The sequence below is a fragment of the Electrophorus electricus genome, chromosome 15 (assembly GCF_041902795.1).
Source record: "Electrophorus electricus isolate QZ-2024a chromosome 15, ASM4190279v1, whole genome shotgun sequence".
In the NCBI taxonomy this organism is placed as follows: Eukaryota; Metazoa; Chordata; class Actinopteri; order Gymnotiformes; family Gymnotidae; genus Electrophorus; species Electrophorus electricus.
In genome coordinates this window covers 5989324-6016926 of record NC_137511.1, presented here as the reverse complement: position 1 = coordinate 6016926, position 27603 = coordinate 5989324, and the positions used below count along the sequence as shown (strand labels likewise).

Sequence of the window (27603 nt, the reverse complement as noted above, 5' to 3'; positions counted from 1 at the left end):
CAGACAGGGATTTTAAATGGATGTGTATGATATGACTTTAATCATACACCACAGTGCGATATATCAAAAAAACTTTTTGGATAAAAAATGTGCCTCCATTTTGGGATATATTAGATGGGGATAACTTCCCACAGTTTGGGATAATGTCTACCATGAATTAAGATACATAGTTACACTTAATCAAGGGATTTACATATATTTACATATAACCCAATTATAGGGCTATGTTACCTTTGACCTATCAGGGAGCATATATATATATATATATATATATATATATATATATATATATATATATATATATATATATATATATATATATATATATATATATATATATATATATATATATAGAGAGAGAGAGAGCGAGAGAGAGAGAGAGAGAGAGAGAAAGAGAGAGAGAGAGAATGTTGTTGAGGAATGTTTCCCCATATATATGAGCCTACATTTTTCTCCCAATTTCAGCTACTATATTTACTCCTGAGTTTTTGGAGACAGTTCATCATAAAATAATGAATATACATCAGTTCTGTTGTGTGAGTACGCATTGTGTTTTCCAGTGTTCCTCCATTTCACTGGATTCAAACTGGATTCAAACATACCCATCTTCAGCTTTTGTTTTCTTGAAATGAGGTATGAAGTCTCTATTTCTGAAATGCACAACTCTGTGTGAACTGCTTATTAAATCACAGAGGTTGAAACTCCGAAGTGGTCGTCAGTCCTGTAGGTTTCCTTCTTCAGTAACAGACGCTCCCTGTGACTATCAGAAACAGTAACAGAATGCTATTGCCTGTTAAGATCTAAATAACATCTCTCTGACCTGAGCCAGTGGGACGACAGAAGCATTTGTAGGCAAGTAAACAAAGGGACAGAATTAGAAAAGAGAGGAGGAGCATGAATGTGACGTAGCCTCCATAAGGCAGAAGAGGTTTGTCTGGAGCTTCTGCAGGGATCATGTTTGTCAGGTTCAGCATGTAACCCAACGTCCAGCCAGCATCGCTTTCACCGATCTGCACAGACACAAGGTATTCATTCTGTGAGACACCACTAACAGCAAGACCCGTAGTTGAAGATATAGATATCACACATGAGCGTGCTTTCAAATGTTTGGATGAAGTGTTCAAAGGATGGGTTAACATGGTTACTGAGCTAAGTATACCTTCTTGATGAAACGGATGTAATTCCAGTTGTCAGAAGTGAAGTTGTAGCCATCTTCCAGCAGCGTCAAGATGTAGGTACCTGAGAAGCAATATTCTGCAAGATACTTTTCCTTCACGTGAGGATACATTTTCTTTATCTGTAACAATGCATTAAATTTTATGTATTAAATTCAATATGATCTGTTTTGTGTAAAACAGCCTTAGGGTGTTTCTGGTTAGTAGAAAAAAAAAGTCTTACAGTATTCCAGGGAAGGGCACAGTATTCTTGTAGCTTTGATTGAGCCTTGTCTAAGGAGCCAGCGGTCAGATTCAAAAAGTCCATCACAAAATAAAAAGCAGAAAATGCCTGGAGACAAATGATACATGATCGGTTTTGTTTAACTTTTTAAATGCATTTCTCAGTGTAATTGCTAGATTATTATTATTATTATTATTATTATTATTATTATTTATTATTATTATCAGCTGGAGCTATGCCATGTTTTTTTCCCCAAAAGTTAATTTCCTTACCCCAAAGTTCCCATGCACCGGTGGCTGGAAGACACCATTGAAGGAGCATGTTGAATATTTACACTCACTCTTCTGAAAGACTTTCCTGACCACTGTATGACATTCACTCCACTTCCCAAGGCCCACATGGGTGAAGGTGTTCTGGGTCAAATTCAGCCTTCCTACACAGGGGCTGTTAAAAACACTCTGGAAGGTCATGGTGACATTGTAGCCTTCATGGAAGCAAGGGTCCTCCAGAGCAATTATATCTGTCTTAGGAAAGAACACGCAATAACACCGGAGCATAAAAAGCAAGGGTCTATTATGAATCAGAAATGTGTGTGACAAAGTTTACTCAAATATCTCACCTGTCCATGTTTTGAATTTATGCTCTTTGACAAAGACATCTTTAGAACTTGGTCTTTTCCATAGCAGAGGAAACTGTGGGTGTATAGATGGTAATCATTTCCATAAAGCCGAAAATCAATGGTGTTATCTTGAGACTCCACTTTCGCAGTAACAAAGGTGATCTGAGTAGAAGCACCCCCTAGATCAAGAGCTCCAAAAGTTGTTGAAGCCTACACACACACACACACACACACACACACACACACACACACACACACACACACACACACACAATCAAAAGTACCAAGCAAAATCTAGATTTTTCTAAAGATTAGACTACATTATTAAACAAAGACAAAATTATTATATACACAATAATCACTATTATTAAAATGATTTTAATAACCTGAAGCATATTTAGAATATAGCTTAGTTATTGTTTAATTCTTAATGCTCTTACTTGTTCCACCAACCAATAAATGTGCACCATCCAGTTGTTTTTTCTGAGTGGAAAGCCATTCTTGATGAATTTGAGAGACCCTATGTCATGTTTAACAGTGGTGCATAAACTAAATCTATTTGCACCAAGGAGTAAAATGATCAGTTATGAAATGACTGGTGTTTTGATGTACCTTTCCGAAGTTATTACTCAGGTAATTGACAGTGATCCAGCCAAAGGCTCCCTCCTCTTGGCCAGTGATAATGCGAGCTCCTTGGTAGGAAAATGGGTATGTCTGAAGGAACTGTCCCACAGACTTCAATACTTCTTCTGATGCACTTTTATTCCCCAACCTTAACAAAGTACAATCTATGATCTATAGTTAGTTGCCACAGAGCAGTCTGTAAGTAATTTGAGAGCAATACAATTTACATTGTATTTAGCTGTGTAGTCCAGCACACTGCTTTAGAAAGGTAACAATAGCTGTGAGGTTATGGGCTTCTGGTCTGGGACTGACTTAAAAAGTAATACTATGTTTCAGGTTATTGTCCTGCTGCGTGAGCAAGCATCGTCCACTGAGACCTGTGGTTGGATCCAATCAGCTAGGATGGTTCCTGCTCACTTCTGCTGCTGTAGGCAGCCACACCCTTAAACTAAAATGAGCCAGTTCCACTAGCAGCCAGATATGCTAAGCCATCATGGTTAACAGATGAGATGACATGCTTTGGAATTTCCATGGCTTTGATTTTTACATTTATCTGATGCTTTTATCCAGAGCAACTTACAATTATGACTAAGTACAACTCAAGCAATTGAGGGTTAAGGATCTTGCTCAACAGTGGCTACAGCAGGACTTCAACCAGCAACCATCCGATTACAAGTCAAGCACCTTAACCACTGAGCTACCAGTGGCCACTACCCTCTTACTACAACTACAAGATTTTTCTCGTTATTGTAGTCTCAGGCATGAGGGCACATATCCTGGATCACGGTCCTGATCTGTGCAACAGTTTTTCATCATGACATCATTCTTTAATGATAGTTTGTTGCCAAGTTCAGAAGTAATTTCAAATCACCTAATGTTCTGGTTTGGCATCAGTTTGATTTGTTGTAATTTTTTTGTAAATAAAAATGTAACTTTGTAACTTTTGTTAGTTCTAATGTGCATGAACTGTTGAAACAATGAGAAGTCAAATGTGCTGGAGTACAGAGCTAAAAATAATGTCCAGTTTCTAGTCATTTGTGGACTTTTCTGTGTATCACTAGTAAACACCAGATGAAATGACAGTAATGAGTTTATCTGTCAGAAGCGATCAAAGCATTTATAATTATTTCTTTTACACAAATACCCTAATCATGCTGTTTGTAAATGCTCTGAGAACACTGAGAAATATTTACTTGAGTAGTCTCATGCCTGCTGTGGCTCCCAAGTATATAGGAGTCTCAGAGTGCCTATGGACAGGGATGGCCTCACGGGCTTCATCCATGCACTCCTTCAGGGACGCACCAGCCAAAGTTGGTTTATCTGAGTAGCTGGAAATGCCCTTGCCTTTCAGAAACAGTGTTATTCAGAAAACTTAGACACTTATGCAGCATAACAGACAGCTGCAGCCTTTTAAATCTTAGCTAATATCAGGTTTTCTTCATCATGGGAATCACATGGTGAAGTCTGTGTAGATTTTAAAAGACAGTGAGTGAGTTAATGGGGCCATAATTGGTTATAGACTTTGCCAGGCCAGAACACTACATGTTTGCCTGCAAAAAGCATGAAAGAAGTTACATTTCCCTAATGAAGATTGCTGACATTATTCACTGCATGTAAATGTGTTGGATTCATGTACCTTTGACATTGCAGGCATGCTTCTGCTGAACCATGCCTGTGTTGTTTTCCTTTTCTGCGGGCCACTCATAGATATAGACAGATGTATGAGAGGATCCAGCGTCCAAAACAATACCATACTGCAGCGAAGAGGACAGGCACAAGAAGAGCGCTTAGGATGATGTGGAACATCTGGATACAGTACTATGAGGGCAGCTTCTCACACACACACACACACACACACACACACACACCTGTGAAAACACACCTGTGAACGCTGATTCCTGATATTATCAGGTTACAGTGCACATTTGGGAATTTTATTTTTATGTACACATCGCATAAAACAAATGCCAATAATTTTTGTATCTGGTTCAAGGAACTATTAAATAAATGTACCATTTCATCACAACTTATAGTTATGACCTTTGCATTCTTTATGAGACTCTGTGTGGGAGTAACCAAGCTGTGTGGTTACCTCAGGGGTACGCACAACATATTCATCGCTTACACTGAAAGTCATTTTTGAAGGATTTACCTATAGAGTTGCATATTACAATTAATGTTTTGCTGTCGCTGTTGCATCTCATGGCTGATGAAGGACAGACATTAATTAGCAAAAAGAACAAAAGCAAAAAAAACTAATACAAATGGACTGTATTCGGTAAAGTCTGTTAACAAGGCAAAGCTTTGGATTCTGGGAATATTTGCGTGTTTAATGATGATGGTGATATACTAATTTTGGTAAAAATAAATAAATGCTAAATCAAAATAAAATAAAATAATTTATATATTGACTATAGACATTACATTACCATCTTTGACCTCTTTGAGATCCCCTCTGCCTCATACCTTATATTTCTGCTGTAGTGGTTTGTTTTGTACCACTCCAATGGTCACCATCAAGATGAATCCCAGGACAATAAAGACAGTAATGGTGATGATCATCGTCCGGACCATCGTCCGGTTCTTCACTTTCATTTCTAGAATAAACAGAGACATGAGGAAAAGGATAGAGTGCAGCTGTTAGTGAGCAAATTCACTAAACCTCTGCTTCAGGCCAAAACCAAAAATCCTATAAATTTGACATTCTGTAAAAATCTTGATCTTACAGATGCTTCTGAAAAGCATATAATGAACCAACCTAACCGGTGGATAATCATAACCCGAAAGCTTCCCACAGACTAACATTTAAATACTTGGAATGTGAGAGAGATTCCCACTGCTAAAACAATAGGTGTTAGAGTAAGTGAAAGATAAATTGAAGAGATACTTGAAAGGCCAACTTGGCTATGAGCTGTGCGGAAAATTGAATAAGGCACTGTTTACAATTGTTTCAGAGTTAGTAATTGCTGAGTTCCACTGTATATACAATATGTTGGAAGGCCTTGCTTTGTTTTAACTGGCTTAGGCTTTGGGTTTTTCTTAGCCACTATGTACACAGATCATTGACAACATTAAAACCACTGACAGGTGAAGTGGATAACATTGACTACTTTGTTACAATGGCACTTGTCATGGGGTGGGATATATCAGGCAGTGGGAGTGAACAGTCGGTTGTTGAAGTTGATGTGTTGGAAGTAGGAAAAAGGGGCAAGTGTACGGATCTGAGCAACTTTGAAAAGGGTCAAGTAGTAAGAGCTTGGTGACAGGGTCATAGAATCTCCAACATGGCACTTACAGATGTTCCCAGTATGCAGTGGTTAGTAACTACAAAAAGTGGTCCGAGGAATGACAAAAGAAACAGTTACAGGGGCATGTGTCAAGCAAAGGCTAGCCTGTCATACCCAAACCCACAGAAGAGCAACTGGAGCACAAAATGCGGGCTGTGATAGAAAGGTGTCAGATATCACAGGATGCCTTCAGAGGTCTTGTGGAGTCCACGTCTTGATGGATTATAGCTGTTTTGGCAGCAAGAGGAGAACCTACACAGTATTAGGTGGGTGTTTTTAATGCTAAGGCTGAGTGGTGTATATATAAATAATTCCTTCTCACCTCTAGAGTGGGTGGTCATATCTTTTTTTCCCCTTACATTTGCCTTCTACCAGAGGCCTGGGAGCTTGAGGGTGCAGTGCAGTATGTTTCTATCATTGTGCTCGCCTGATCATCTGGACCAGAAACTCAATGTCCTTTTCTATCTTGGTGTACAGCTAAATATCATCCATTGTTACCACCAAGGTCTAGGCTCTGGGGGTAACAGGAAGCAAATAAGGTGGAAAAAAACAGTCAATGTTAAATGATAGCATATTCTGGAGTAGAGGAGGTGGTGAGCGTCAAGAACCAACCAGGCCAAAAAAGATAAGCAAAACTACAACTAAAAACTGGAATATGGTGACCAAACTTCCCGAGCAAAAAAATAAAAACATTTAAAAATACACGCTTCTTCCTAACTACCTAAACGATTAAAAAAAGGATAGGAAAAAAAACAGCCATCAGACTCCCTACTTTCCAACTTCTATCCAAATCTACAAAAACACTATTTTACTAATGGTGGCAGGTACATAGATGGTCGTTCTGTTCCTGAATCTGTACCAGTACTCACTCTTATTGATGATCTGCCTCAGTAGATTCAGACCTATGCAGAACAGCAGACCACACTCCATAGGCAACTGGGCAATTGTCTTCAAATTAGCTTGTAGTGTTGTCCTCCAGTGTTCCATTCTGAGTTCTGGATAAACGCCCTTATAGTCATACTGACTATAGAAAGAGAAAACATCTAAGGAGATTGCTGAAACTACTAAAATCGGGTTAAGAACAGTCCAACGCATTATTAAAAAGTGGAAGGACAGTGAAACATCATCTTCGAGGAAGGAATGTGATCAGAAAAAAATCTTGAATGATCGTGATCGGCGATCACTTAAACGTGTGGTGAAATCAAATCGTAGAAAAACAACAGTAGAAGTCAGGGATATGTTAATAGTGAAAGTAAGAGCAATTTCAATTTCCTAGGGAGCTTAAAGATTGGACTCTGGAGCAATGGAAGAAGGTCATGTGGTCTGATGAGCCCAGATTTACCCTGTTCCAGAGTGATGGGCACATCAGGGTAAGAAGAGAGGTGTACAAGCCTGTGGGGGCAGTGCTATGATCTGGGGTTGCTGCAGTTGGTCAGGTCTAGGTTCAGCAATGTTATGTGCCCAAAGAATGAGGTCAGCTGATTACCTGAATATAATGAACAACCAGGTTATTCCATCAATGGATTTTTTCTTCCCTGATAGCACAGGCAGATTCCAAGATGACAATGCCAGGATTCATTGGGCTCAAATTATGAGAGAGTGGTTCAGGGAGCATGAGACATCATTTTCACATGTGGATTGGCCACCTCAGAGTCCACTCCCATCATCAATACAAGATCTTGGGGAAACATTAATGCAACACTGGACAGAAATAAATGTTGTGACAAGGCAGAAGTTTGTGGAAACGATGCCACAGCGAATGCATGCTGTAATCAAAGCTAAAAAGCTAAAGGCGGTCCAACGAAACATTAGAGTGTGTGACCTTTTTTTGGCCAGGCAGTGTGTGTAATTATATATATATATATATATATATATATATATATATATATATATATATATATATATATATATATATATATATATATATATATATAAAATTAGAGAGAGAGAGAGAGAGAGAGAGATGGCAGGGTCCCCATCAAGGTAGGATGTTCTAAATGCTTCACTTAAGTCTGTGTCCATGGTTAAAACGAAAACAAAAAGTATTATTCTTGCCTACATGAACTAAAGTGGAAAGGGGACGCAACAAGAAGTTGTTGATTCTGCTACAACTGTGTGCAGCATCCCTAGAGTATCGGCTATTTGTATCTTGAAGCACAAGGGTCAGAGCCCCATGTCTCTTCATTAGCCTGCACAAAGTGCTTCAGCTAAATCCTGTATCATTCTCCATGGTCTTCTCTAAAATCCCACATAACACATCATCTGGGAAGTGAAGGTAATGGCATATTTCTTATCTTAGGATAAGTTGTTTTGTTTTGGCTTTTTTAAATATTAGGAAATGTGTTTATGTGATACACAAATTCACCATAATGTCTTTCTAAATTGAGATAAGGTAGCATTTTAGCTGTATCATATTTCTGTCCTCCCTGACACAATAGTACCCAAATTTTCCTGAGATCCAGAACATTTTCAGTTTCTTTATCAGCTGTGCATTCAAAGAAGTTCTAAAAGTTGAACAATGGATAGTTGGATAGTAATGAAAATATCAATGTAATATTAGACTGATATAAACAAAATATAACCATTTAAATACATTTAGGCTCACAGGCACATATCCACATGCTCTCACACACACTGATGTCACCAATATCCATAATACTGTCACATCTCAGGCAGGATCCAGCCAATCCAACTGCAGAGACTGCACCTGCACACCCTCCAGTCATGCACCTAATAAATCATCAAACACGTCTCCCTACTTAAACCCCCTTCACGGCTCCCTCATTCGCTGCTTTATGATATGTCACTTGCTCTCCGCTTGGGAGCTAGTCACACCTTTCTGAATTTGCTACTTTGTTTTGCAAATTGCTAATAATCATTTTATTTTGGGGTTGTGTCTTGTTTTGGCTGATTGCAAGAGGTCACAAATATCTAGTTGATATCCACACCCTTTTCTATTTATAGCCAAATTTGTCCAAAATGAGAAGCCTAGCATAACCATAAATGTTAAAATGCAAATATGCTTTCAAACAGTAAACTCCTAGCTTTAACAGTAACAATTTTGTTATGTGAAGTTGAAGATAGCAGGGATTTCAACCTGGAATGCCATTATTTATAGAAGGGACTAATGTGTTTCTCAGGCCTTTTCTGGTCCAGCCTTTCATCTTATCTCTTTGTTTATGCCCAGTTCACAGTGAGGTCACCAGAGAAAAGCAGCTGGCACAGGCAGCTATAAAGGTGAATGTCCATGTTGACATGGTCGACCCTATGACCACATTCTTCATTGTCTCTATACTTGCTAAAATACAGTCACTTCATACAAAGATTTGTAATACATACAAAGGATCCTATGGCAAAGATAACATGGTTTAATGCAAGGATATGTAAAAGCCTGTGTTTACCTAAAAGAAAGCATCCAGTCCACTCTGAGGAAAAGGATTTCAGTCATTTCCACCCCAAGTATTAGGGTAAAACAAGAAATGTTTGGTAGTTAATATGGAACACCTGGGTGGAATATCTGTTTTCTCAGTTAGTAAAAATTTGTATGAAATATTTCACACACAATCCTTGTCACATTATAATGTATATCCTGTTTCCTTTTTTACACCTTAAATTGTTTAAAATTAGGCTGCTTCCTTAGTTACAGGAAGGGACTCTTATTTGCACTAGTCATATTGTAACAGTTTCCAGTCCTAGTCGTAGTTTTCAGAGGGATTAATACATACTCTACCTAGCAATAACATTCTCTGACTGTTCTTCAGCACAGTACAATAACAAACTTCATTGTGTACTCTTATCAATCTTTTCCTTCACTTTCCTGTGCGTTACTCATTTGGCCTGGCTCTCTGCTATTTTTACAGTGGAAGAACATTCTGTGTTCTAGAGTGGCTACGTTTTGAATTTTGAAAGATCTTCATTGTTTTTTTTTTCCCACTTTGTGCACTGCAATGTATTCAATATACTAGCTATAGGAGTAAAACTCCAATGGACCTGAGCTATGTCACAACTTTTGTATATCATGGATGTGTTCACTCATTTGTGTATGCCTATCTGTTTGTTTCATTATTGTAGGAATATGATGTGAAAATACTCCTTAATGCTACTAATGCCACTAGTTTGTATTTTACTGTGTATGTAAAGAAGGTCTGAGTTGGAATTAGTTTGACTGCATTTTGACTTAAAAATGTGAAAATAAGAACACTGCAGTGATATTCTTTGTAAACGGTCTCTACAGTGCAACTGTAACTGGGCAGATGTTATAAATTTAGGATTATTACAATTAATTAAAATAATTTCTATAAGCAGATTTTTCATGAGGTGTAATTTTTGAAAAGCTTCACAGAAATAAATTAAAAGGTCTGACCTTTAACCCTACAGTGTTTCACACATATGGAATTCATATGCATCCACCCACACACAGGCACACGCACGCACGCACACGCACACACCTCTCTGAACTGTGCAATTTGTACATTTGGGATTTACAATCTTGCATCTTGTTCTGGACCACTAATATAACCCTTAATGTGAGCGATGCCAAAAGCATCAAAAGAAGCAGCAGACGGTCAGCCCCCACCCCTTTCCTGCAGACTCCAGTGCCAGGACAAACTATCCCATTCTACTCTTATTTCATTGTTAGTCCCTTACTTTACCTAGGAGATGCATGCTGTTGCTATGGTAACACTAGAAACAAACAGGCTTGCATTAGATGAAGTGGCTTGCTGCTTCTCTATATTAAGAGCAGCATTAAGGGAATGTCATATTTCACTCAAACTTTTAACATGCATTGATCTTTGCTCTATAGAAGGTAATGGAAAGAATGCATAGTGTCTGGAGTTCATAAGAGAAGACAAGAGCACTCACCCTCTCTTGCTAGTAAATCTTAAATCCTTGGTGTTGCATGTTCCCAGGAAGTTCTCTTTAAGATATCATTGTCCTGCGATAAGCAAGCTTGCTAATGTTTTGTAGTCCAAAGGAACTATATTGATATACATGCAGCTATAACACACTGCGTCTTAAAGAATGAAGAGACAGTCCTGACTGGAGCTGGTATGACAGGTGTAGCCAGACACAGAGAAATCTGTGCATCATCTTGGAAGGCTTGTCTGTGCTGATCCTGCTTCATTTGCCTGAGGTAATGCAATACAGGGGAATGCAGTATACCAGAGTAAATAGTCCAAAGCATACAAGAGTAGATGTTGGTTTGAACTCTGTATTGTTCAGCAAGAGCAAGGGAATTGGTGTCTAATGGGAAAAAGTGCCTTCAATATCCAGTTAACAAAACTGGCAGGTTGGGTTTTGGTAACATGACGATTGCGCTCCAATAAAGCCTGACCTGCTAAAGTGCAAGATAAGAATTTCTGTGGGAGGAGGCTGTGGTGCTGTTTATTCTTTTTAGCAGGTCTTTGTCCGTTATCTGTTACAGTCTTCGTGGTCCACTTTTGGGTTCAGAAAACATTTCATGGCTAAGCTGAACTAATCCTTGATAGTTTGTTTAAAAGCATATATGTAATATATCCTGCAGATGGGCAGCCCAAATATGGTCATAACCAGATTATTTTCTTTTCAAAAACACACTAACCCTTTTGCAGATCACAATGTGGGGAGAGAGGTGACCATTAATGTGGAATTTTGGGGAGAATATGAAATGTTCAAGGATATTTAAAAGAAGCTGTAAGATATATGATTCAGCTTCATAAGACACTTAGTTCCTAGAAGTAGAAGCAGATTGTACTCAGAATCTGGTTTATGAGATTACATTCTGACGATTAAAATCAAGTTTCTCACAATAGTTTGAATTACTGTGGTGATAGGTATATGAACACAGTACAATGCGAGATCCAAAGACAGTTTATTATTGTTATGCAGACAAAACTCTGTGCTGTAAGCCTATGAGCCAAAGGAATTTCAACTGAGCTTTTGCCTGAGCTTTGTGCCTCATTCAAGTGGTTTTAGCAGATGTGGGTGCAGGCTCCAACAAGTTACCTTTAATGCAAATGTAATGGTATCAAAATAAGAATTATTAAGGGAGCATAAAAGAACAACAAACAAATCTTAGAACATACATGGTTTGAATCTAGCACTACTTCAAGGTCATACACTGACTCAGCGATGAAGGTATGCGTGACCAGTACTAGTCAAACTTTACGAGGAAAACAACAAATCCTTAGTCAAAGCAGACAGGTACAGTTTTTAGAAAACTGTGGCCACCAAATTTATGATTATGACTGACTGTTTTTGTGATGGAAAATCAATTAGATTAAATTTTCTTTCATTAAACACTGAGTCAAGCTGAATATCAAATTTGTGTTTAGGTGGTCTTTCTAGCAAATGCAGACACCAACAAAAACCTTCAGATCTGTTTCCCAGCAGACAGAGAAAATCTGACCATATGTGATCACAACATGTGGTCACACTCATGAGGCTAGCATTGTGCCATGTTTCAATTATCCTTCAAACAGAGTGCTTGAACTGTGTAAGATGTTGCCATGAGAGGTAAATTGAATTATTTCCTCTCTAATTACAGGAAATGGGGTGTTTTCTGTTCTCTGGGAATTTTCTCTTTTTTTTTTTTCTTTTTTTTTTTTGCTCTGGATGCTAGTGTTCTGGGTACTCGCTGACTTAAATGGCTCATTGAAGATGGCCAAAAATTTGTTTGCTAGTAGCTTCCAAGCTCTAGACTCCACATGAAGGTTTCCCATTAACCTGATCTTTGTTTCTTGTGCCATGTGCCTGATCATTTTGGCTTTATAGCAAGAGGACTCACTCTCAATCGTCTATGCTATGGCAAGAGGATTTGCTTCAGGTAAAGACAAGATAGGACAAATGGCAGTCAGTGCTTGGGCTCCAGTAGGAAGGGTCTAATGGTGTCAAACTCTGCTGCTTTTAAGAACAAGAGAGCTTAGCCAATCAGTGCTGCACAATGACATGACAAATAACAACAGACAGAGCTAGACATGCCCCCCTGCACACCTTTCCATTACGTCATCACAGGAAAATAGCTTAACTCAACACCATATAACAGATTTTTGTGTACTGGAAAACACTTTTCTTGAGATTCATAATATAAAAGGGATCATTTATTCAATATAACCAGGCATCTTGGTGATAGTATGCATCTGAAGCATCAAACAGAAGCCCCTTTGCTTGAGTTTGTAAAAGCAGCTAGTGTTCTGGGTGCCCACTGATTTAAATGGTTCATTGATTTAATAAGAACAAAAATAATCAGGAAAAAAAAACATACTGTTTATATGAAGCATCCATAACCAGAAGGAGACACGAAACTCTACATTCTTCAACCCTGAGAACATTCAGTGTTCCACTAGCCTGCAGGGGCAGCCTCCCTCGTTTGTCTTCTCAGAAAAAGCCAGGCTTTGGGGGAACCCTGTGTGAGTGAGTCATCACTCTGCGTGCTCTTGCTTTATCAACATTAGATTTAACCGAGGGAACACTTTAATCACTGGAGTGACTAAAGTTCTTGTACTTATTTGCTGACATTTTTAGCTCCATCCTACTGAAGGCCTAAAAAAGCATCAAAAGGAGTTTATAATATGAATAACAATACCCAGTAGTAACTGACTGTTGTCGATAAATTAAATGGAAAATAATCTTTCTTCGAATTGGTGGGAATTTTTAAAGGTTTTGTATATTTACATGCTCCTATACAGAGCATGTAAATATACAAAACCTTTAAAAATTTCCACAAATTCCTATACAGAGCATGTAAATATACTCCCCTTAAGAAATAGTGCTTTGATCTTCCAAACAGGAAAAAAAGACAACATATCTTATTTCTGCCTGATACACTGAGCGTTGCTCTCTGTTTAAAAGACTGTTAAGATACGGGTGATTGTTCATACAAATCAGAATTGTTTGGTATGGGTTTGGGTTTTTTTGGAATTTGGAATTTTTTATGTATCTTCATTACGCCAATTAATTTAGATTTTTGACACAGTGAGAACAGAAGCTAGGTCGAAGCTTAGCTTGTAGGTCTTAACTATTCATTTGTATATAGTGGATGTTTTGTATTAATATAGTAGTATCGAAAATGTAGACATTGCTGCAGATAGAGGTTACTTTCGCAATCTGGTTCTGCCTGTACTTAGGAGCTCCCTCTCTTGCAGAGTGGCCTTGTGCCTGTTAAACAGCCCTAACAAACAGGGACTCACCAGGGCTCCACTTCTACAATAGTTTCTCAGAGGACTTCTCCAATTGACACATGACCAGCATAATAAGGGGTGTGCACATGGACCTTGTTGTGTCAGCAACAGGAAGTTTGGTTTCCCCAGTGCAGTAAAAAGAGAAGTCAGAAAATGGGGTGAATGGCACTTAATGAGTGACTGTATCCATCCTGTAGCATAGCATGAGCATGTAGGAACATAAGCTCCCAAACACATGGTCCTCTTTGTTTTAACATGACATACAGTATCTAATTTGCTCGCAAAATGTGCTTTTCAAACTGTTTTCAAACATTTTAATAAGCCCATTGTCTTGGAAACATTGTCAGACATTTTCTTTTTCTGTAGTGTTTTAATTCCAGATGGCCTCAGTCAGAGCAATCCCCCATGTTACATAATGGTCTTTCCTCTCAGTCTAGCACTCTAAACACTAAAGGAAACATCTGACCTCATCCAGGCTCCTTAATGGGTCATTTGAATAGAGACTAAAAGCTGAGTATGGATGCATTAAAGCATTATACAATGTTTCTTTGTGAAGTATCTAAGACTTTTCATGATAATGGAAGTGCAATAATAAATCAAACATACCCTGCTCAACTTTTTGGGTGTATTAGAGGCAGAAGAAATGCATTACTGTCACCTCTGCACATATTTCTTTAACATGCCAGCTTCTCAAATTTTGTAAACATTAAAAATTGTATGCTGGTAAAGGTTTATTTCACAATCAAAGGTTTATTTCACAACCTTTTTTCTTTCTTCCTTTTCTAAAACTACACAAGCAAACTTTAGAGGACCTTTTCCAAGATTTTTTTTAGGATATTTCCACGATCCATGTAAGGTTGTCTTGAAAGAATTTGGTGGCTCTCTGTTGGGGACTTTCATTCACACCATTTGCGTATTGTCAAACACACACTGGACCAATGTACAGATTTACAGCATTTTCTAACAACTAAGGAATGTAACTCGACGAAAAGAAGAAACAAAAGCACACACTAAAGTGCTCAGGATTCTGACCACCTGTGATTAACCCCAAGCGTATCCACAGCTGTACGTTTGTTTCCGTCTTGGAAACGTCATCTGCAAGCCAGCTGGACCAAAGTAATTTGACTCCAAACCTCTTTGGATGCTTTATATGCAGCTGCTTTGCCACCTCCCATAATGTTGCATCTCGGCCTGTGGTGAACAGTCGGAGTGCTCAGACACGGGTGAGTGCAGAAAAGGGCTGTGCTTGACCTACCTCTCTGCTCATCCATTGGCGTAGTCTCTTTTATCCCTTTCTCACGCCACCTCGCTTTCTCTTCCTCTCTCGGTCACTCTCAGGTCCCCTCTCCCTTTGTCTGGTGATCTTGTTATTTGGCTTGTATTTCTCAGCAGGTCTTTCCTATTCTTCAGGTCCTTTATAAGGCCAGGGGAGAGAGTGGGCGGTGCTGCCTCCAGCTCTTCCTTCGCGCGCTCTCTCTCTCTCTCTCTCTCTCTCTCTCTCACACACACACAAACCCAACTCACTATCTCTTTGGCACCTCGCTCATGCCTGGCTTAGAATGGATTATTTGTGTATGCGCGTGTGTGTGTGCACGTGTGCGTATTAGTGAATGGGGAGAGAGAAAAAGCGAGAAAATTCTGCAAGTTGAACGGTCTATGTGAAAAACACAGCTAGGTTGCTTCAGCTTCGACTCATAAAACTCACTCACACTCTCTCACACTAGCTGCTATTGTCTTGCCACTGTTCCCTTCCTCAAGTGCCAGACTTCCGGCCAAGCTTTCATCCAACACAAAAGTCTATTTGTTTTGCATACATTTCTTCCTTTAATTGTTTTTATTTCCAAGGGTGATAACTGGCTTTGATTTCCTGTTTCAGAGATCTTCCTAAAAGCCATTTATTCAACAAGAAACGCTAACATCTTTACCAATGTTACTATGACAATCTATCTGAAAGATGACATTACATCCTTTGTCTCTTTGTGTGTGCCTGAGCTTTTAATGTGGGTAATGCTCTTGGGGAAAATGTAGCACAGTGGATGCTGACAAGATCCTAAGTTCTAGGAGCACACAGAAAGGCAGATTCAGTGAGGGGTTACATATAAAGAATAGAAAACAACGCATTGCACATTATTACTTCCTGACTGCCATTGCTGTACGCTCTACATATTACATAGTTATGTACTGTGTTGTGTAGAATGGAAATCTCATAAGCAGGTAGAGATGGAAGTAAATCAAGAGAGAAGTTAATAATGTAGACAGTATATGATAGTAATACATAGAATACCTTAAATGCTGAGCTGTTGAAAGCGGAAGACTTCACTTTCAGTGGTTTTCTCTGCTTTCTCAGTTCCCACTTTAAGAAATGGACACAATGTGCTGTCTAAAAGAAGGAACCATGAAAATGGTAAGAATAGTTTCACCTTCTTTCTCTTACTTTGGAAGATTCAAGTCTACCAATGTGTTACAGGTGAGGATTTGAGGATTTATTTTTATAAAAAATATAGACAGTCCTCCTTGAGTGATGGTTCTAGGAAGTTTCTCTGAAGACAGGCCAAAGAGATTCTGTTCAAGCTTGACTGAATAACAGTAGTTATTGTTATCAAGTTTCATTGCTGGGAAGTGCTGAAATTATATTATTTGACTGAAGATTTGGTTAGTTGTTGTAAATGTAAAACTATTCTTGGAGGTATGAAAATGGTATTGAATGACATGATCTCACTAAATGGAACATGACTGAACATATTTAGAACACACTTGTTCTCTCTGTGGCACTAAATGCATAATTCATGGGGAAAAAAAAGCCTCCCTCTCCAACCTCTGGTAAAAACACATGGTCTCCAAAAGGGGTACAGACAGGCCATTTTTATCAAGGTCACAGAAAACCATTTCCAAGGGAAAGTTGGTTTGGATCATGGAAGCATACAATGAATGCAAACATTTTGTATTGTTTCCATGTGATGATCCATCCCAAATGAACAGAAAACTAAAATGATTCATTGGATTAAAAATCTAATTGAGCATTACTGAATCATGGTGTAGACCCCTGTTTCTTTCTTGATCTGCCCACACAAAAACAGTCGTCTGTGTGTTGCCTTATTGTAGATGAAATCTGGATGCCTGAACTTTTCATCTAGAGGTTCATTATGCTCAACCCCTAAAGGGACAGCATGCCTGCCTGCATGCCATCAAATACAATTTAATAAGAATAATAAATGTAAGCTTCTCTTTATTAGACATACAGTGCACACACATGTAGAATATAATGAAAAGTTAAATCCATTAGTATCAAGAGGCAAGGTAGTAAACAATGACCATGTGCAGACTGTACTGACATAAGACACTAAGCAGGAGCAACAAACACAAGAAATGTAGACAATGTAGATGCAATGGCAATATGTCCAAAACAGGGGTAGGGCTGCAGTGACTAGGACAACGAAGCGAAGCACAGCAGTATACTACTCCTAAGGTGGTGTGCGCGGCTCCCGCACAATAAAACTGAGACTAATGAATAACTGTTTTGTGCTTTCATCACACAGTAGGTTTCTAAAAGGAGATTGATATCTAAAGAGATTTTAAATAATGTTGAGACAGTGTAGGGATTGCATCACTGGTGCAAGTGCTGTAATGTCTTTACACTTCTTTATTTTGGAGTTTATTCCTTCCTTCACAATGGATATTAACAGACGCATGCACAGATAAACACATCGCAAAGTAGGATTCCATGCATTCCAGTCACTATAGCTTGGGTATAATAAATGAGACCAACAGCAAAATGAGAATAACAGGCTCAAAGAAGCTCTGTTTAAGCCATGAAGTTACATTCCTTTGATGCACATCTTACACTCTGCACACAGAATTAATATAAAATCTGTAACTAAGAAACTGCAGAGTGTGGAAAATGAATGCAACCTGATGTAACATCTGGAAGTCCATCAAAGGAAGCATTCTTGCTAACATTAAGAGATTGGCCACAGAATTTGTATGGTCTAGTGTAATGCTTTTGTGTTAGGATTCGTGTAGTCCATTATAATTTTCGGCAATGTCTTTGTGCAGATAAAAGTTAATAGAATAGGTGCAGAGAAAAAAACAAAAAACAAGAATGTTTGAAAATAAGCGTTCTTGCTCACTGCATCAATGAAACATTTAGCAAGAGCAGGCCTACAATTTTTTGTTTGTTTGTTTCCTTGATAGGCTTATGATGCCCCCTGGTGTAATAGTTGTATAACGCAGTACAACACACTACTGGTCTCTATAACCACTGTCAATTTAGTCCAAAAAATCGCGGATGATTTAGGATTAGTTGTTTGCATGGTTCTTGTAATTAACATTTGTTGTTTTTGTTGTTTTTTAAAGCAGAGTTACTCCCAAGGCAAAGACGTGTTGTTTTTATGCGTGAACGCTTGTGAACGGGTCCTCTACGTAACGTGGAAGGCTGAGGTATACGCATGCGCACTCGCCTTTTCCACGTAGCTGCATGGCAACATGGTGGGGAACAGGAGAGAAGCTGCGGCTCCTAGAACAGCAAGTTGCAGACGCTGAACTTAAACTGGATAAGACGTTTATTAGCCAGTAAGCTTGCAAAACGGTATGGAAGTGTACATCTGCTATAGATATAATTTCCTGAAGTTTATCCAAACTGATGGTTACTTAAACTAAAGCGAACAAGCTTCTTTTAGCACTTTAGTTAGGTATAGTTTGCTAGTTAGCTGGATAGCTGTAATTTAGCGTAATGTACTAGTTACCCAGCTCGCTAACTTGCTGCTTTTCATGACTTTGCTATCCAAACGCTACCAGCCATTCTGAACTGTGCAGCAAGACAGACACTTCTTGCATCATCTCGTTCATTTCAGTAATTAGCTTGCGGGCTAGCTGTCTAACAAGCGGGTATGGTCGCCAGATAAGCATTGCTAACATTTGCTAGTCGTTTGGTAAACGCAAGTTGTATTGGAGTTGTCAAATATTAAAGTTAGGTTAACTAACGAACCCTATCGTACCTGTCTGTTAAGTGACGGTAGCCACATTAAGTAAACATGGCTACACGCGTACTTGCACAAGTTCACGGTTTGTTAGCAAGCTGCCAGCCAGTCCAGTGCCATGAGCAACTTGCCTAGATGTCCATGCGTCATCGGTGGAGTGGTGACCCGTGATTGCGCCCATGGCGTCAGTATCCAGCAATGCGATGCCATGCGTCTTCCACGTCCAAAACCAGCTGTGTCCTCTTTCGTACCATCCGGTCTGCCACTGCCTGCTTTTCCGTTGCACGCCATTACCTTGCAGCCTTTATAGACACGTGGAGGCCTGCTTCATTATGATAACGGATTGTGTAGTTAATTGGGAGTCAATTAAAAAAAAAACATTTTAAGATGTATTTAATTCTGCGAGGTTCGCCTTAAATAATGTGACGCATGCACTGGACTCCGCTTAATATAGTCTCACATATAGATCAGTGGTGGAGCCCCTTGATTTGCTTGTTTTTCAGTTGAAAGCACTTTTGCCACCATGCTGCTGCAAAGACTGTCTGTGTGCTTCAAGCTGTCCGGCGGACCGAGGAGCCTCCAGACCTTCACAAGATCTGCTTCACAGGGAAAGAGTGAGTTTCCATCACACATCTTTCAACATCTGTAACAGAGAAGTATGTTGTAATGTTGTGAACAGTTGATAACCTGACTTACAACTACTACTAAAATGTTCCTAGTACTGCTGATGTACACCATGCAGCATCTTTAAAATTAAATATTAACTGCACAGAGGCTTGTTTTCATTTACCCCACCAACCCCTCTTCACATCCCTTTTCTCTCGTCCACTGGGCGTCTGTGCTGGGTCCTCTACTGTCAGCATTAAGGCTTGCTAGTTGGCATCCTTTGCCATGTGATTTCAGTGAGTGGTGGTGGGTGCAGGGGGTTGGTATCTTACAAATTTAGCCTATTGCTGCCTTCATCTGCTCCTGTTTACCACTTGTGAAGTCACCGTTCTGAAGTTTGTGTTGGTTAGTTAGTTAGCTTCCTCGGTTTTAAAAATATGCTGAATTCATGTACACATGAAGTCACATCTCTATGACTTAACTGATTACCTAATAAAAGTAAAAATTACCATAGCTTAAGTTGTGTTTAGAAAAAAAACAAAACCTACCATTGACCACTAAACCTGGCCTCCCCTTGGCCATAATGAAAGGGTAAAGAGTAGGCGTGAGTTGGGAATTAAAATTACTTCCAAGAGGGATGTAATTTTGAAGAAGTTATGGCCTTTACCTTTTTAATTTGGGGGTTTCTCCAATTCCAGTGGTCTGTGTGGGGTTTTTTTTTATAGTCCCACGATGCTGAGCTTTCATCTCATAGACAGACATTGCTGTAAGGCAACACTCTCCCTAACATCCTGGCTCCTGCAAGTCTGTTTGCTAACCAACCCATCAGTCCTCCCTTATTTCCTCTTCTCTGGCTTTGCTTCCGATTGGCCCATTTCCTGGGTCTCTCTTGCACCAGATCCCCTTGCTTCTCCATATATCAGCTTCCTGCTGCGCGTCACGGGAGTAATGTGCCTTTTCTTACAGTGCCGCTAGCGCGCGCCCATGGTAAGTCCTTTGCTCACCGCAGTGACCTGCGCCGGGCCAAAAGGATCGTGGTGAAACTGGGCAGTGCTGTGGTAACGCGTGGTGACGAGTGTGGCCTAGCGCTCGGGAGGCTCGCCTCCATTGTAGAACAGGTAAGGGAGGTCACAGGTCAATTTGTTTCTGCTTCCATTTTCCGTGATTTATTCATACAGACAGGTTAGGGCCTGATTTCACTCATAAATTGAAGGCATAAGTTCACACAAGTGTTGTAATAGTACATGAATTTGGGATTTTATTTTTTATTTTTTTACATTAGAATCCATACTGATCCACACTGACTTTGGACTGAGCTGCTGATTTGTGGTGATTTAAGGTGGCGATGCTACAGAACCAAGGCAGAGAAATGATGATCGTCACTAGCGGTGCTGTAGCGTTTGGGAAGCAGAGACTGAGGCATGAAATTCTGCTCTCTCAGAGTGTTCGACAGGCCCTCCACTCTGGACAGAATCAGCTCAAAGACATGGTAAACACATCCTTGTTCTGCGCAAAGAGTAAACCTGGCATGTAAAAGAACTGGGTTGCTGAAACTGTGACTAATAAGTTACATTTTAACATGTAGAATTGCACTGATGTTGGATGCCAGTAAAGCACGAGCATTCTGTTCTTGCAGTCTCTTCCTGTTTTAGAGGCGAGAGCATGTGCAGCTGCAGGCCAGAGCGGACTGATGGCTCTGTATGAGGCCATGTTCACTCAGTACAGCACCTGCACAGCACAGGTACACGTGAGCATACACACACACACAATTTAAAAGCAGTAATATGTGCAACCAAGTGTATTTGAAAAAAAGTTTAATATTGAAGTACAGTCATTAAACAATAACAAACTATTAATTGGCTTTAATTAGTGGGGAAAAAACAAACAAACGTTGTACTCTTTTCCTTTTCAGATCTTGGTCACAAACCTGGATTTCCACGACGAGCAAAAGAGACGGAACCTGAACAGCACCCTGCACGAGCTTCTGCGCATGAACATCGTGCCCATCATCAACACCAACGATGCGGTGGTTCCTCCCCCAGAGCCCAACAGCGACCTGCAGGGGGTAAACGTGGGTACAGAGCAGAGAGGGACCGACGCGGCGAGGGGTCGCCAGGGCACCCGAATCCACCCCGTGGCCCGCCTGAGCCACTTGCCAGCAGTGAATGTTTAACACGTGCATGCTCGGAGCCTGGGCCTAGGAGAGCGGAAGTCCCCTCATGCAGCTCCATCCCCACCTGCAGGGACAGAGCTGTGTCTCTCCATTTTGTGTAGTACACTGTTGCCTGCACTTTGCGTTCCTCTCTTTGCCTGCGCTCATGTGCTTAATGTAGCTGTTTACCATAGTGGTGTCTGTGTCTGCTGAGGACGACCTGACCTTGTTGCTCTGTTCATCACACATTTCATTTAAGCCTTATTTACAGCTCTGACAAACCATGTAGGAGCTTAGAACAAATTCAGGTCATTTTCAAAAAGCTTGAAAGCAGCATCTATTGCTTATCTTGGCCTTTGGATTCGACTTTCTCATGTCCTCTGATTTTTCTTTTTCACAGGTCATAAGCATTAAGGACAATGACAGTTTGGCAGCTCGGCTTGCTGTGGAGATGAGGGCAGATCTCCTCATTGCGCTTTCTGATGTGGAGGGTAGGACAATATATCCTGTTATTTAGTGTACACCTAAAGAATGAGTCTGAAAATGACCTTAAAAAGAGCAGTAGTCCCAACACGTTGGGCTTCTTGTTGAGAGTAACTAGCTGATCTCTGGCCTGTGACATTGCCTCCCACAGGCCTTTATGACAGCCCTCCTGGAACAGATGATGCCAAACTACTCGACACTTTCTACCCCGGGGACCAGCAGTCTATAACCTATGGTACAAAATCCAGGGTTGGCATTGGTGGAATGGAGGCTAAGGTATGACTGCAATTTGACAGGGTCTGTTCACAGTGGGATCCAGGGGTACCCTTAGGCTTTCCGTTATCCGGATCATTAAAGGGGGCATGTTGTGCACCCTCCTGACGTTTTGCAGGTGAAAGCTGCCCTTTGGGCTCTGCAGGGGGGGACGTCCGTAGTCATTGCCAACGGCACCCACCCCAAGGTCACGGGCCATGTCATCACTGACATTGTGGAGGGCAAGAAAGTGGGCACCTTCTTTTCAGAGGTCAAGCCTGCTGGTAAGGAAGCCATTTTTCATTTTGCTTCAATTAGTGTCATCACAGTCTCTGACTGGGTGTGGCGGTGTTGATTGAGTGGCTGTGTCCAATGCTCTAGGGCCCACTGTGGAGCAGCAGACAGACATGGCTCGCACTGCAGGGAGGGCACTAGCTTCCCTGCTCCCAGAGCAGGCAAGCTCCCATCCTCCACCCATGATGATGTACTTAACCATTGGTGGTCAAACGTTAGTCACAGTTGTTCAAGGACTCTAAAGGAAGCATGTGCCATTTATTTATTTATTTATTTTCACAGAGGAGCGAAATCATTTACACCATGGCTGACCTTCTGACTGAGAAGAGAGAAGAAATTCTCTCGGCCAATAAGAAGGACATGGAATTCGCTGTCAATTCAGGTACCACTCTGACCCAGTTCGTTATACACTTTCGTTAACATTGAGTTTATGCTTCTAGGTCCTTCCCTTGGGTGGGCGGGCTCTGCGTATTAGAAAGACCTGAGCAGGTTTCCAGGAAGCTGAAGCTCTCACTCTTCACCCCCCTGGTGTGACAGGACGCATGCCGCCTCCCCTGCTGAAGCGGCTGAGCCTGTCCTCGTCTAAACTGAACAGCCTGGCCATCGGCCTGCGGCAGATTGCAGTGTCCTCTCAGGACAGCGTGGGGCGCGTGGTGCGCAGGACCCGCGTGGCCAACAATCTGGAGCTGGAGCAGATCACAGTCCCCATCGGAGTGCTTCTCGTCATCTTCGAGTCCCGCCCGGACTGCCTGCCTCAGGTCGCGCCCTCCCGTGTCTCGCATGCTCGCACATGCACGCCGCCTGTTAAATTAGTTATTGAATTTTGTCATAAACATTTTATTTTGCTCGTCGTACTGTGTTGTTTTTCTTTTTGTTTGTTCCATGTTGACAGGGTGGTTTGTTGCTACCGCCCTCGACAGGTGTCTGCGTTAGCTATCGCTAGCGGGAATGCTCTGCTGCTGAAGGGTGGCAGAGAGGCAGCTAACAGCAACCGTGTCCTGCATGAGCTAGCCCAAGAAGCTCTGTCCATCCACGGTGTCAGGGACGCCATTCAGCTGGTATGATGCCAGTCTCAAGTTTGACCTGCGAGAACAATTTTTCAGCTTCCTGGCTGTTTCCTGCACTACGACTACTGTTAAAAGCCTCTGGACATGTACGTGTGTTGCAGGTGAGCACGAGAGAGGAGGTGGAAGACTTGTGTCGGCTGGAGAAGATGATTGACCTCATCATTCCCCGTGGCTCATCCCAGCTGGTCAGAGACATCCAGCGTGCTGCTAAGGGCATCCCTGTGCTGGGCCACAGTGAGGGAATCTGTCACGTCTACGTGGACCACGAGGCCAGCCTCGACAAAGTCATTAAGATTGGTAAACGCCGTCAAGACAATTTCACTTCACTATGCTGGAATGCTGGAGTGATGACATACTCGTCTGATTTGTTCATTCTCAAGTTTTCACTGTTCGGACAGTGTGATGCCCATGTTTCTTGTCTGCAGTCAGAGACTCCAAATGCGACTATCCCGCAGCCTGTAATGCTATGGAAACGTTGCTGATTCACAGAGATGTGCTTCGATCTCCTATGTTTGACCAAATCATCGACATGCTGAGAACAGAAAATGTAAGGCTGTACTACGCATGCGCGCGTCATTGCAGACTATAAGACCACTGATGAGGAAGCTTAGCTGTCAGTTGGTTCCTTGCTGATCCCTGACTCCTGATGGCTGGACCCATGCAGGTAAAGGTCCATGCTGGGCCCAGGTTCGCGTCGTACCTCACCTTCAGCCCGTCGGAGGTGAAGTCCCTGCGCACGGAGTACGGAGACCTGGAGTGCTGCATAGAGGTGGTGGATGGCATGCTCGAGGCCGTGGACCACATTCATAAATACGGCAGCTCACACACCGATGTCATCGTTACTGAGAATGGTAAAGGTCTCTCTGACCACCCGAGAGCACTGCCCTGTTTGGGTCCTGGCGTTTTTGATTTTTTTTGAGAAGTGCATGTGTGGTGCACATGTTGGAGCGATGACTAAACCCCGCTATATCACATTTTGTTGTTTGTTGGAACAATGCAGGATGTGATTGATTCCAGATTCAAGAGAAAATGGAACATGCAGGCTTCAGTGATTTTTTTGGGGGGGGGGGATATTTTAAAACAATGCCATCTAGTGGTGAAGATGTAATTAACACTTTTTAGTAGAATGCTAGAATAGTTTTATTGAGCAGCCATGTAATCTTTCTTTTCCATTACTTATGATTAACTGGTGTGTGTGTGTGTGTGTGTGTGTGTGTGTGTGTGTGTGTGTGTGTGTATGTATGTATATATATATATATATATATATATATATATATATATATATATATATATATATATATATAATACAAATTATATGAAGGATTTTCTTGAATTGCCCTTTGTTTTCAGAGGAGACAGCAGAGCAGTTCCTGCAGTTGGTGGATAGTGCCTGCGTGTTCTGGAATACCAGCTCACGGTTTTCTGATGGATACCGATTTGGTCTTGGTGAGGAAGCTAGCTTGCCCTGTCTGATTTAAATAGCACTTGATGCTTTAAAGTGGTAAAATTTCCATTCTGAGGTTTAGTTTTACTGGTTCTTTAATGGTGGTGGCTGCGTTTGTCTGCCGCAGGGGCGGAGGTTGGCATCAGCACGGCCCGTATCCACGCCCGCGGGCCCGTGGGGCTGGAGGGGCTCCTCACCACTAAGTGGGTCCTGCGTGGTGATGGCCACACGGCTGCAGACTTCTCCGAACAGGGCAGCATGAAGTACCTGCATGAGAACCTCCCCGTTGCCCCATCCCTGCATGGACAGAGGACCTCTAACTAGAGCCACTCAAGACAAACAAACAAACAAACAGGGTCAAGGCACAGAGTCCACTATTCAAAAGAGCCTCATCTGACTTCTTATTGGGAATCCAGCAGTGTCTTTTTAAAGGTAGAGACACTCATTATTTTGTGACTTATTTCTAATAAGGTTTTAAAATTTCGTTTGGGGGCAATAAGAAGTCCTAAAACAGCTTTCATAATTGATCACATACATCACCATGTAATTTAATTTATTTCTAGGTGCGTTTTATTTGGCAAAAGCTAAACTTGAAGCCAGTTCAAAAACATCTTTTCAAAATTGTGTATAATCCTGTATGTTGTATGAAAACTGCTGATGTGATATGCAGTGCATATAAACTTTAGAAACATGCTTTTTGTTTATGATGATCTGCGCTGTGATGATTCACAAACGGCTTAAGGGAGCTTACAACATCTGCGCTTAAGACTCAAGTTACTGTTTGAGTGTGAGTGGACAGTTGCCAACAGGTACAGGCCTTTTCAAATCGATATTTAATCAGTGGTGATATCATATGCAAGGTCTTGTTGCCAAAAAGGAGAGAATGTAAGTGCTAAATAAGCATCCTGTTTTACTGATTAAACTTTAAAGTAACTGATATGAGGTTTAAAAAAAAAAACTATCCCTCTTAGAAGTTCCAAAAGTGCTTTTAAAATTTGAACTTTACAAAATTAACATTGAAGTGAGAGAAAATGAAACCTAAAGGACATGGCAGTTCCTGCTTCTGATGTTCTTTTATGCTGTTTCCCCCTTCAGTTCAGCGATACAGTACACCTCTGTGTACCTCTGGGGTGTCTGTCTTTGCTGATTTTAAACCGATTGCCAGAGATTTGGTTATCTTTGTGAAAATACTGTAACATTCCAAAAATAGTGGTGTTTTTGGTGGTAAGCAGTGTACACAGAAGATGATAAGGAAATTTGTATTATATTGGAATTGTACAATAAATGTTTTGCAGAATAATCTTCTGTCCTCCAGCAGTTTCTGTGGAGCACCAGCAGTTACATAGGCTTTAAGTCTCTCATTATACCTACACAGGTTAATCAGAGTGCAAAGAAGACTCAGGATACTGGGGCAATTGTATAAATTCATTCATCTTTATGTTCTCAACTGTCAGTGAGAATGTGAGACTTAGGACATGGATGAATGAATACAATACTACAGTTGATTTAAGTAGCTATTAGAAGAATCAGCAGATTTAACTGGGTGATGCGATCAAAGTTCCACTGCCTTTTGACATGTGATTCCTTTACATTTTGCAGAATGTGCTGTTTATGCCCACTGAATGCCCATCAAAAAGCAAAAGATCTGGAGATGAAGAAAAGCCCATGGTTTTTCGTGTTCTATTGTGTTCTAACTATAGTGGGCCTAAGATCTATGATCAGTGTCTCAGATAAAACAAAAAAAGTGTATTTCAGCACTTTGCAGCAGTGTGTTTTTCAGTGCACCATATGGATAATTTATCCAAAAAAAAAGAAGTTTAATTTGGTTTAATTCTGGCTTCCTCATACGGTGGCCGTAAGTGCACACTCGAGCGGTTTGTGAAGGACCCCACCCATCCCAACAATAGGCTCTTCTCTCTGTTGAGGTCAGGGAAGCGCTTTCGCTCCCTGAAGACCAACACAGAGAGACTGAGGAGGAGCTTCGTCCCGCAGGCCATTCGGGCTCTGAACCAGGGTAACTGATGGGACTACTCTTCATTCACTGGATTCCCCCACTGGACTAGACCATTGCTCACGAAAACATCATACACACTCTTACACACCCATATTTTGCTATTTGCACTGCGCCATATTGCACACCTTCACCCTGAGCTCGCTAATTGTAACATTGTACATTTGTGTATAATCGTATTCGTGTTCATACATTCCTTTTAGATTAATTTATTTATCTGGGCATATTTAT

General features: G+C 40.9%; 2 protein-coding genes across 4 annotated transcripts; one reads left to right on the top strand and one right to left on the bottom strand.

The window, feature by feature from the left end:
• Positions 1 to 361: 361 nt before the first annotated feature.
• On the bottom strand, positions 362 to 15555 carry entpd1 (ectonucleoside triphosphate diphosphohydrolase 1). 2 transcript variants are annotated; one of them, XM_027010454.3, is made up of 10 exons: positions 15343 to 15555; positions 5108 to 5238; positions 4278 to 4395; positions 3835 to 3985; positions 2630 to 2789; positions 2018 to 2227; positions 1671 to 1922; positions 1399 to 1506; positions 1160 to 1297; positions 362 to 1010 (listed from the first exon to the last, which is right to left on the bottom strand). In XM_027010454.3, the coding sequence occupies exons 1-10, from the start codon at positions 15356 to 15358 to the stop codon at positions 801 to 803; spliced, it is 1494 nt and encodes a 497-aa protein (XP_026866255.3). In that variant the 5' UTR covers positions 15359 to 15555; the 3' UTR covers positions 362 to 800. The 2 variants fall into 2 exon arrangements, with proteins under 2 accessions (XP_026866255.3, XP_081553728.1); XM_081697602.1 differs by lacking the exon at positions 15343 to 15555 and having other exon boundaries at positions 4278 to 4471; positions 5108 to 5240.
• Positions 15556 to 18531: 2976 nt separating this feature from the next.
• Positions 18532 to 26661, top strand: aldh18a1 (aldehyde dehydrogenase 18 family, member A1). 2 transcript variants are annotated; one of them, XM_027010456.3, is made up of 18 exons: positions 18532 to 18672; positions 19567 to 19677; positions 20636 to 20787; positions 21009 to 21158; positions 21306 to 21410; positions 21582 to 21740; positions 22222 to 22312; positions 22456 to 22580; positions 22696 to 22840; positions 22938 to 23011; positions 23133 to 23232; positions 23388 to 23608; positions 23771 to 23908; positions 24019 to 24214; positions 24343 to 24464; positions 24582 to 24768; positions 25268 to 25363; positions 25489 to 26661. In XM_027010456.3, exons 2-18 carry the CDS (start codon positions 19587 to 19589, stop codon positions 25683 to 25685), a joined length of 2349 nt encoding a protein of 782 aa, XP_026866257.1. In that variant the 5' UTR covers positions 18532 to 18672; positions 19567 to 19586; the 3' UTR covers positions 25686 to 26661. The 2 variants fall into 2 exon arrangements, with proteins under 2 accessions (XP_026866257.1, XP_081553727.1); XM_081697601.1 differs by having other exon boundaries at positions 23388 to 23908.
• The last annotated feature ends 942 nt before the right edge of the window (positions 26662 to 27603 follow it).